The 12,248-nt window shown below is 36.8% G+C and overlaps 1 protein-coding gene across 1 annotated transcript in view; it reads right to left on the bottom strand.

The window, feature by feature from the left end:
• The window catches only part of LOC131806707 (U-scoloptoxin(01)-Er1a-like), a 33,776-nt gene extending 28,532 nt beyond the window's left edge, over nucleotides 1-5,244 (bottom strand). The window contains exons 1-2 of the mRNA XM_059131314.1: nucleotides 5,132-5,244; nucleotides 4,234-4,601 (exon numbers count right to left, since the gene is read on the bottom strand). Of these exons, the coding sequence (XP_058987297.1) occupies nucleotides 4,234-4,461 (228 nt within the window). The 5' untranslated portion in view covers nucleotides 4,462-4,601; nucleotides 5,132-5,244. The remainder of the gene's footprint in view (nucleotides 1-4,233; nucleotides 4,602-5,131) is intronic.
• Nucleotides 5,245-12,248: the final 7,004 nt, after the last annotated feature.

A 12,248-nucleotide genomic window follows, 5' to 3' on the forward strand; every position in this document is an offset into this window, starting at 1 on the left:
AATTTTCGGTGACTTGTAGTGAAAATTAATGACGAAAAATGAAGTTTGAGTTTGCGCTAAATTCCTGGTGTTTTAATAAATTTGTGAAACATAAATATGTTTGTAAAAGGGCCGGGTCGAACTTTGAATACCCTTAGGAAAAAAATGTTAAAAATTCTGTGAAAATATTAAAAATGCAGAATATAGCCATTATATTGGGGTCTGTCGCTAAAATCGTCAAAATACCAAATATCGGGAGGTGCCGTTATATGGGGGCTATACGAAGACGTGGACCAGCACAGACAATTTTCTGTCATAGACTGTAGTTCCCATTATGAACTTCACATACCACATTTCAAACTATTCCGGTGAATAATGTCGCTAAAATCATTAAAATACCGAATATCAGGAGATATCGGTATATGGGGGCTATACGAAGACGTGGACCTGGACCTGCATTGACAATTTTCTGTCACAAGCTGTAGCGCCTATTAGGAACTTCAAATACGAAATTTCAAACAATTTCGGTGAATGTTGTACCTAAAATCGTGAAAATTCCGAATATAGGGAGGTACTGATATATGGAGGCTATACAAAGACGTGAACCTGCATACGGAATTTTTTTCATTGGCTGTAGTAGCCATTACGAATTCTAAATACGAAATTTAAAACAACTCCGGTGAATAATGTTCCTAAAATCGTCAAAATATGGAATATCGTGGTATGTGGGCTATACGATATCGTGGGCCTATATAGACATTTCTCTTCCAGGGAGTTAAGTACTCAGGAAGAACTCCTTTTGTGAATTTTCAGACAATTTCATTGAAATTTTTTGCTACAGTAATCAAAAAAACGAATGTTGGGGGTACCATTATATGGGGTTATACGATATCGTGGACCGATATAGCCCATCTTCGAACTTGACCTGCCTGCAGACAAAAGACTGATTTGTGCAATATTTTAGCTTCCTACATTTATTCGTTTCGACTCCAACGTAATTAAAAGAGACGGACAGGCTTAAATAGTCTTAGAATTTTACGCTGATCAAGAATACATACTTTGTTATGTCTGAGATTAATGTTTCGATGAGTTACAAACGGAATGACGAACTTAATATACCCCACATATTATGTATGGTGGAGGGTATAAAAATTGGGCTCCACAACTATATTTCCGACAATTCCAATGATATATTTATTCAGAAAATACTTTGTCTTTGCAAATCGATTCTTTGTATATTCTTTGAAGATTTTTATTTGACTTTTTATACCCTACACCACAAGGTGGTCAGGGTATTATGTCTTTGTGCATTTGTTTGTAACAGGCAAAAGGAAACGAGATAGACCCATAGTTCCTTTTGATGATCTGCATAGAATCACTTTCTGAGTTGATTTATGCATGTCAGTCCGTCTGTCCGTCCGTCCGTCCGTCTGTCCATGTATTCTTGTGAATACATTCGCATTTATTCTCCGATTGAGATGAAATTTTGCAAACAACATTTGTTTGGTCCAAGGACGAACCCTATTGAAATTGGAGATAATCGGTAAAAATTTAGATATAGCTCCCATATATATCTTCGTCCGATTTGCCTTTTATTGTGCACCAAACGTGTTATATCAGCCCGAATAGTATGGAATCTTGCACATACATCCAAATTAGGCCTGAAAATAAGTATGCCAAATTTTATCGAAATCGGTTCAGATATAGCTATAGCTCCCATATATATTGTTCATCCGATTTGTTATTTTTGTCCTCCGCAGCCGTAATATGCACTCTGTAACAACAATATTTGGGAAAATATATCAAATGCAGCTCAGAAATACCTTTGCTAAATTTTATCGAGATCGGTTCAGATTTGGATATAGCTCCCATATATAACTTCGTCCGATTTACCTTTTATTGTGCACCAAACGTCTAATATTTGTTCAAATGGGATGGAATTTGGCACTTACGACCGAAGTTAGTCTAGAAGGTAGTATGCCAAATTTGGTGAAGATCGGTTCAGATATAGTTATAGCTCCCATATATATTGTTCATCCGATTTATTGTATTTGTTACCCACAGCCGTAATATGCACTCCGTAACAACGATATTCAGGGAAATATATCAAATATAGCTCAGAAATATCTTTGCCAAATTTTATCGGGATCGGTTCAGATTTGGATATAGTTCGCATATATATTTTTATCCGATTTTAAATTGGCAATACAAGTCGCATATGCTTCGGCATATTTAGTCCCTTGAATTTTAAATTGTGATTATAATCATAGCGTGTATGATTGAATTCCCTCATAAAAACTTTTAATTATTAAGTGGAGCTCAACTAAATTAGCAAAGTGGTGTGGGGTATCATAAAATCGGCCCCGCCCGACCTTAGGACTTTCTTTACTGGTTTTTAATTTCAATCTCGGTAAAAATGGGTTTTCAAGTTGTGTTTAATTAATATTTTTTAAGTCCACTCTCCTTTTTATACCCTACAACACTATGTGTTGGGGGTATTATAAGTTTGATTGGCCCAAAAATTATGTAACACCTCGAAATATTAGTTTCCCACATAGGAAAGTATATATGGATCTTCCTAGCTCGCCGAGCTGAGTCGATCTAGCTATGTATGTCCGTCCGTCCGTCTGTCCGTCTGTCCGTCTGTCCATGTTAATTTGTAATCACTCTACAGGTCGCAATTATGGCCCGATCTTCACGAAATTTGGAATGGAGGTCGGGGTCGGGCCAGAATAGAACCCTATTTCTTTTTGAGATGATCGCCAAATGTTTAGGGGTTGAAATGGACCAAATACTGAAAAAATTTCCGATTTTGCAGTGGCTATACAGGTCGCAATTATAGACCAATCGACGCGGAATTTCGCATGTAGCTAGAGTTTAGGGCGGGGAAGAAGCCTACCAATTTGGGGGGTCATCGGATAATATTTAGCGGGTAAAATATACCATATATTTTGTGTTGAAAAAATTCAAAATTTTTCATTAAACCGCGAATATTTTAAATCCCGGCGAAATCACAAAGCCATAACAAGGTTACTTCTGACCTTTACATTGATGTTAACATCCAACAAATCGGATATATAGCAAAATATGTGCGACATATATGTCTATTAAAGAAGATATGCTTGAAAGATCTCTCATATGTCGAGAACGGCTGAAATGATTTCGACAGTTCTCATTAATTCAGAATGGCCTCTTGGCAGGAAAGAAAAAACGTCTAAAAAAATCGCATAAAAATATCTCTCTAAAGATGAAAATATTGATTTTGTAAAATGTTCTCATATTTTTTCAGTTTTGTCATATTTTTGGCATATTTTCATTTTGAATTAAACATTTGGTAATATTTCTACAGCTAACAAAACTAAGTAGTTAGGATATCAGGATATCATATACAGATCGCATTTATGGGCCGATCCTTACGAAATTTTGCATGGGGATAAGATGAGGGTCAGAATAGAAGCCTACTCTTTTTGGAGATGATCTCCATATATTTAGGGGTTGAAATGGACCAAAAAACTGCAAAATTGTCAGCAGGTCGTAATTATCGCCCGATTCTCAGGCACATTTGAATGGGGGTTACCGGACATTGCAAAAGCCAAGCTGTTTTGGATGGTCATCCAAAAATATTCAATGTGCGAAATAGTTTGCCAACTTTTATAGACAAAATACGAAAATGTCCATTCCAGTGACTTTTTGTAGAATTCACAAATACAGGAAAGACGCACTTCTGACTATTTCGTTAACGAATATAGTCAAATGTCTGTATCTCATATAGATGCGTTTCAGTCAAAAACCAATAATAAATGTTAATCTTTTGCCACTTCTGAGATATTATAGGTCTGTGGGAAATGTTGGTTCCAGATCTAGGAAGACCATTTAAGTGCAACAGCTACCAATAAATTGGAAATGAGCAAATTAGCTTAATTTGCTATTATTCGAAAATTAGAGAACGAAACCTGATGATTTTCTTTTATAATTTGTCACAATATCTTGAGGAATTCTTTCGAGTATCTCGCCTATATAAACTGTATCGTTTATTATAGTGTTGTAGGGTATTCAACGGTCGGCCCCGCTCGACTGTAGCCTTTGCTTACTTGTTTTTTTTTGGAAAGGACAGGCCTACAAATTCAAAATTCGTACGTACGTACGTATGTGTGTGTGTGTGTCTAAGGTAGGCACCTCCGTATCTGTGCCACTAAGACGAAATCGAAATGAAACGAAAATTGAAGTCATAGTTGAATTAATATTCGTACTTACCCCACTGACACAAATGCAGGAGAGCAACAGGCCCAATATGACAGTAGCTACGACGGCCAACCGAGGTAGCTGGAAACGAAGATGATGCCTGCGATGTGGTGGTTGCTGCTGCATGCCTCTGACAATGGACGATGATGTCGGAGATGTGGATGGATCCGCGAGGTTGCTACTGTCGTTGTTGTTATTGTTGAGTGTCTTAAAATTGTTGCAGTTAAATTTGTGGGCCATAATTTGTCTGTGGCAATGTTTTGGCTTAGCGAAGATGAAGATGATGTTGTTGGTGATGCTGCTGCTGCCGTTGCCGTTGCAATTGTCGGTTGGTGATGGTAGTCGATTGACGTTGGGTGATTGTGTTTTCCGTCGACTGGCTGCTGAAAAACACACATACACACAAACACAATGAAATAATAATAATAATGAAAGATTGATAGATGGTTTGTTTACACGATAGCAGAAACATCAACAAAAATCAACAAAATAGTAAAAGGGATAGATGGAGGTGCAGATAAACGGTGATGTTCTTAACAAATACAAATTGTATTGTCATTCAGTCATTGCCAAATTGGAAAGGATTTTGGTTATTTCATCAATAGCTCGCTTGTACTTCAAATTTATTGGGCAATATAGAAATAAATATTTTTGTTTTCAAACTATTGTCTTCTTTAGTTTTCGATTCGTGTTGTTTCCGTTTGTGCATGAAATCAACCACAAAACTTTATTTCTTTCAATGGTTCTTTAGATTTGTTACGTGACACCATCATCAACTACTCGAAGTCTGAACGATGGGGTTTATTTATTCTTCTTATAATGTTTTTAATATCGTTTTGTTTTTTTTTTTTTTTTTTTTGAGTTTTGAAAATTTTAATAAAAAAAAAAATAGAAATGAAAATTTACGCACTTTTCAGTTACTCAAACACTTGTATTCCAACGGTGAAGGGTTTTGTTTTTGAGGGGGTGTTTGTTATACGCGCTCTATTCGCTGCACGTGTTACCTCGCGTCTGGTTGTAATGAAAAAGCTAAAAAAATCTGCCAACATTTTAGTTTTATACCAGCTCCCACCAAAAACACCGCATCATTTGGCTCAGCTTCTAAACAAACCCCCCTACATACAAACGAGGCTAACAGTCATTGTAGCCAAACCGAAACAACAGCGTCATCATCGTTTTCATCATCATCACCATCATCGTCGTCGTCGTCGCGATCATTGTTAACAGCCAACACCAACATCACCATTGTCATCACCATCATCATCATAGGTATCGGCATCGTGGTTTGCCAAAGCGTAAAAGACTAGATCATCATTATGACCAGTTAACAGTAGCTGTGAACTATGGCTGCTACCTCTGTGGGACTCTCAATCGCATATCAGCAGCCTTAATCATCTTGGTAGTGGCAAAGTTTGTGCCGGTGCTGCAGGGATGGACATTTAAATCTAAAACAATACCCTCCACCATTTGGAACGAATTAGAAAATTTTCAAAAAAATTAAATCCAATAAAAATTCTTTTAAAATCTTTAAAACATCTAATATAGGAAGGTGCCGATATATGGGGGGATATACGATATTGTGGACCTATAAAGACAAATCTATGTCTGCGTGTAAAATACTCACAAGGAACACCTTGTATGGATTTTCAGATAATTCCATTGGAAAAGGTGGCTAAAATCATCAAAATATCGAATATCGGGGGGTACCGTTATATGGGGGCTATACGATATTGTGGACCTATATAGATAATTCTCTGCCGAGGTATAAAGTACCCACAAGGTACTCTTTGTGTGGATTTTCAGACAATTCCGTTGAAAAATGTGGGTAAAATCATCAAAATACCGAATATCGGGGGGTACCGTTATATGGGGGATGTACGATATCGTGGACCTGTATAGAAAATTCTCTCTCAGGGGGTAAATTACTCGCAAGGAACTACTTGTGTGGATTTTAAGAAAATTCCATTGAAAAATATGGCTAAAATCATCAAAATGCCGAATACCGGGGGGTACCGTTATATGGAGGCTATACGATATTGTGGACCTATATAGATAATTATCTGCCGAGGTATAAAGTACCCACAAGGAACTACTTGTGTGGATTTTCAGACAATTCTATTGAAAAATGTGGCTAACATCATCAAAATACCGAATATCGGGGGTACCGTTATATGGGGGCTATACGATATCGTGGACCGATATAGCCCATCTTCGAACTTGACCTGCCTGCAGACAAAAGAGAGATCTGTGCAAAGTTTTAGCTTCCTATCTTAATTCGTTTAGACTGTAGCGTGATTACAACAGACGGACAGACGGACGGACAGGGCTAAATCGTCTTAGAATTTTACGCTGATCAAGAATATATATACTTTGTTGGGTCTAAAATGATTATTTCGATGAGTTACAAACGGAATGACGAACTTAATATACCCTCTATACCTTTTTTGGTGGAGGGTATAAAAAAAGTCGGGTATATTCAGAAGAAGAAATATAGACGGTCTGCCTCAGATCGAAGGCACAAAAACATTTTGATGATGATGAGATGAATAAACTGCTACCAACTGCAGACTGCTGTCATTTCTAAGCCACTCGTCCGACAGCTATTCAAATTATTCCAGTGACAGCTCATTATATTGTTTACAAACGTACAGAAGCATTTTGGTGAGCATTTTCCAGAAAAAAAGTTATTCGTGATGGAACTCAAGCGTGATAGTGTGATTTCTTTATATTTGGCTGGAAAACCACAAGTGACTGACGTTAGAGCATCCCAACATCTTATTTTGTCTCTCGTACCATCGCTCCTTACCGTGATACTGGTAGAGTAGTCCGACGTCAAGGAAGTGGACGGAAGAAAAGAGCAACAACATCGGCAGAAATGGTTCGAAAAATAAAGAAGCGACTTGGTCGAATCCCGCGTCGCAGTGGCCGCAAAATGACTCGTGAACTGAAAATATCGGTAAATATTCCATTCGGCAAATATTGAAAAATGAGCTCGTGGTAAAGCCATTGAAATTCCAAAAAGTGCAAGAACTTACACGGCAACAGAAAGAAAATGGACTGAAAAGAGCTTCGCTTGACCGAAAGTGGTGAACTGCCGAAAATGGTTTTCTCCGATGAGAAAACATTCGTTGTCCAGCAGTTTGTAAACAAGCAAAATGATCGTTTTTACTTGCCAAAGAGGTCAGCTGAAAATGTGCACCTTCCGTTGGCCACCAGAACTCAAGCGTCGGCCATGGTGATGGTGTGGGCCGCCATAACAGATGATGGTCGCTCTCCGCTCGACCGCGGCATCAGAATAAATGCCGAATATTATCGCGAAAATATTCTGGAGAGTGTATTAAAGCCTTGGGCACGTAAACATTTTGAATGCATACCTTGGACATTCCAAGAGGACTCAGCACCTTCGCACTCAGCACGCGCCACCCAAGAATGGTTACAAAATGAGGTTCCTCGCTTCATTTCCAGCGCACAATGGCCACCAAAATCTCCGGATACCAACCCGTTGGACTATTGTTTCTGGAGTATTTTCGAAAGCAAGGTTGGCACTAAAAATACCAAACTGTCGATCACCTCAAGCAAGCGCTTGATGCTATCTCCGACGTTTTTTGCTTTTATTCAATCAAATTAAAAAAATGTAAAAACTATGGCGTTTGACTTCGAGGGTATATTAATTTTGTCATTCCGTTTGTAACTCCTCGAAATACTCACGTCAGACCCAACAAAGTATATATATTCTTGATCAGCGTAAAATTCTAAGACGATTTAGCCATGTCCGTCTGTGTGTCTGTCTGTCTGTCTGTTGTAATCACGCTATCTTTCGAACAAATTGAGATAGAAGGCTAAAATTTTGCACACATGTATATTTGCCAGTAGGCAGGTTAAGTTCGTAAATGGGTCATGTAGGTCCAAGTTTTCATATAGCCCCCATATAACGGTACCTCTCGATATTCGATATTTTGATGATTTTAGCGACATTATTCACCGGAATTGTTTCAAATTTGGCATTTGAAGTTCGTAATAGATACTGCAGCAGAAAACAGAAAATGGGCCATGTAGGTCCACGTCTTCGTATAGCCCCCATATACCGTACCCCCCGATATTCGGTATTTTGATGATTTTAGCGACATTATTTAACGGAACCGTTCCAAATTTGGTATTTGAAGTTCGTAATAGATACTGCAGCAGAAAACAGAAAATGGGCCATGTAGGTCCACGTCTTCGTATAGCCCCCATATACCGTACCCCCCGATATTCGGTATTTTGATGATTTTAGCGACATTATTTAACGGAACCGTTCCAAAGTTGGTATTTGAAGTTCGTAATAGATACTGCAGCAGAAAACAGAAAATGGACCATGTAGGTCCACGTCTTCGTATAGGCCCCATATACCGTACCCCCCGATATTCGGTATTTTGATGATTTTAGCGACATTATTTACCGGGATTGTTTTAAATTTCGCATTTGAAGTTCGTAATGGATACTTCAGCCCATGCCAGAAAATTGTCTGTGCAGGTCCACGTCTTAGTATAGCCCCCATATAACGGTACCCCCTATATTCGGTATTTTGATGATTTTAGCTACATTATAAACAAATTTTTCTTCAAGTTTCGCATTTAAATGTTGTAATAACTTATGACAAAAGTTGCCTATGCAGGTATACGTCGTCGTATAGACATTCGGTATTTTTAAGATTTTATCAGAATTTTTAAAGGATTTTTTTATTTTATTTATTTATTTATTTATTTTATTTTATTTTTTTTTTTTTGGAAATTGCCAAATTTGTACCAAATGGTGGAGGGTATTAAAAGTTCGGCCCGGCCGAACTTACAGCTTTTTTACTTGTTTTATCTCACCCTGTACATCACGGGAAACCTCAAAAAAATATCCTCTCCCGAAAAAAGGAAACATATCAATTCTAATTTTTTTTTTTTAGACAAAATAAAAAAAATTAAAAAAATTAAATATTATTTTCTTTAAACAATTCACGAATAAAAAACCCGTGCTTATACTTTCAGCCTACATATGTCTACAGACAGAAAATTTGGAGTCGAACCAGAGGTGTCCCTTTGTCTGGTTGATGAGCACAATTACTCTCGAAGGGCGAATTCGATTAATCCAAACTTTAGTCCAAACTTGGTGGAGATGGACAACATCGGTCCACTCCTTCTATTACCTTCCCCACAACGGGCTAACACTTGGAATAATTGAAACTCTAAAAATGTGAAAAAAAGTCCGACTGTCTTCAAGTTTCACACATCCTGATATTTTTATCAGCATAAGAGCAGGCGTGAAGATAGACTATGACAATTCTTCTTGTACTCCACCCACCACGAGTCAACATTTTGATATGAACTACAATACCAAATTTTAAACAAATCTAATAGAAAATGTGGTCTAAATATGAAACATCTGCAGGCACCATTATATGGAGGATACCACAGGAGGTAAAATACCACATTCAAAAAAAATGTAAATGCCACATTCAAAAAAATATTTCGTAAAAAATGTTACTAAAATATTCAAAACACCAAATTTTGGGAGGTACCGAATATCGAAAGCACTATAGGAAAACGTGGATCTATGTATACAATGTTTTCCACAGAGGCTACAACCTTTTGCGAACTACAAATATCAAATTGTAGACAAATTTGTTAGAAAATGTAGATTAAATCGTCAAACTTCCCTTTCTGAAAAATAATATCACTGAGTATGTCAGCGTTATTTCTCAGAAGCCTTTTTAAAAATCTCAAAAATATATATGAACATAAATCAGATAGTCTATAACAAAATAATTTTTTGTCTATATATTAATGAAACTATAAACATTCATTACAAATCCACGTTTTTCCATCCCTGCATTTGTCTACGGTGACCATTCAATGTTTGACTTTTGCCAACAAACTTGCAGATTGTTTTGTTTTTTTTTTTTTTCTAGTTGTTGTTATTGTTTTCTTTGTACGAGCACAAGCAGATCATCATTACTGTTTACTTATTTTACATTATGTTGTTTATATTTTTCTTTTTGCCTCTTACAACTAAATTCTACAACTCATCGTCATAATGATTGATGATAATGATGGCTTTGCTCAGTTGTTAGTTGGTCGCTCTGTTTCTCACTGTGGCATGTTGCTCATCTCCAATGTACATCGTCATCTCTCTACTCTACAATTGATCTAAATTATTTTCAAGGTTATTTGACCAATTGTGCACATCTCTCTTCTCACACACACACACACACACAATTGTTTTTGGGGAGAGTAGTAGAGCATTAATACCGTTTATTTTAACATTTAATCAATTGTTTGGACTATTTTGTTTTGTTGTGGTGTAGTAATTATCGGTTATAGGTTAACAGTTTAAAGTGAATTACTATATTCACTTTAAATGGGTTCAATTTATACATTTTGGTGTGAGTATTAGAAAGACTTAGGAAATAAACGTTATAGTTTAAAAAAAAAGATCAATAAGAAAAAAACAAAAGAGTTAAGCAACGAACTTGCTTGAGTCCAGAAGGTGTTAACATAAAATACTTAGGAAGGAAACAATAATGAGAGAAACTTAAATCTATACAAAAGGCTTAATATACACCTATATACCGATTTATATACAAGAAAAAGAAAGTGCCCTCTACTTCGTGAGTGGAAAGTCCATCTCAAAATTTTAGATTCGTTCCAAAAGTTCGTGTTAGGTCTTTTTAGTAATAATTTGTTCCGTTTGACAACATTTTTAATCAAAACTTCATACGGCGTACGAAATTTTCAGACGTCTTTATATGTAAGTCCTAGAAACGAACAGTGAACTCAATATCAATACAAATATAGGACACTATTCGAAACCAAAGTCAAATATCAAACACAGATGCAATGAGTAATTTTGATATTGAATTTCAGAATTTTATCACCCTTCGACTAATACCCAACATAGTACCATTCAGTACTTGTCGAACAAATATTGTACGGAATTCCAAAAACAACCAACATATCTGAATTTCAGATACCAAGAATGACATTAAGCCCTTCACCACTTAGTAATTTTCGTACAACTATAGTACGCATCTCCACGTACCCACAGCCAAATCTCAATCCCAGATGCGAACAATATCAAATTTGAGGATTGCAGTTCTATCCCTTCATCCAATACCCAATGTAGTACCATTCAATATACAGTCGAACAATTATCATAAACATTTCCAAAACCACCTCCATATATCCAGCCTACACATAAACAGCGGCATTTACACAAAATTTTTGAGTGCAAGCCCTACCTTTTCTCAAAATACACAAATTTGGCACAATTACCAAATTTAGAACCATTTAGTACTTTTCGCAGAATTATAGTACACATTTACAAATTCTCATTCTTATCTCTACTACAGATACCAACAGTGACCGATATCACATTTCAGGATTCCAGCCATATCCCTTCACCCAATACCAAATATAGTACTAATCAGTATTTTTCGTATATATATAGGACAACGCCGCCAAATCTCAATCCCAAATACCAGCAGAAGCCTGAATAACGAATTTTGGGATTCCATCTATTTCCCAATTTCATACCATTCAGTACTTTTCGGACAATTATCGTACACATTTCCAAAACTACCTCCATATGTCCAGGCTACATATAAATAGCGCCACTAATACAAAATTTTAAACTGCAAGCACTATATGCTGAACCAATACCATATTGTACCACATTAAGTACTTTCCGAACAATCATATTATGTCCAAAACCACTTACATATCTCAATTCCACCTTACTTTCCAAAATACTCCAGACACAATAGTCCAATGGATTGGTATCCGGAGATTTTGGTGAAAATGGAGGAACCTCAGTTTGTAACCATTCTTGGAGGGTGCGTGCTGAGTGCGATGGTGCTGAGTCCTGTTGGAATGTCCAAGGTCTGCGGCCAATATGTTTTGCGGGCCCAAGGCTTTAATACACCCTTCAGAATATTTTCGCGATAATATTCGGCATTTATTCTGATGCCACTGTCGATTAATACGAGCGGAGAGCGACCATCG

Source organism: Musca domestica, unplaced genomic scaffold (genome assembly GCF_030504385.1).
Source record: "Musca domestica strain aabys unplaced genomic scaffold, Musca_domestica.polishedcontigs.V.1.1 84, whole genome shotgun sequence".
Lineage (NCBI taxonomy): Eukaryota > Metazoa > Arthropoda > Insecta > Diptera > Muscidae > Musca > Musca domestica.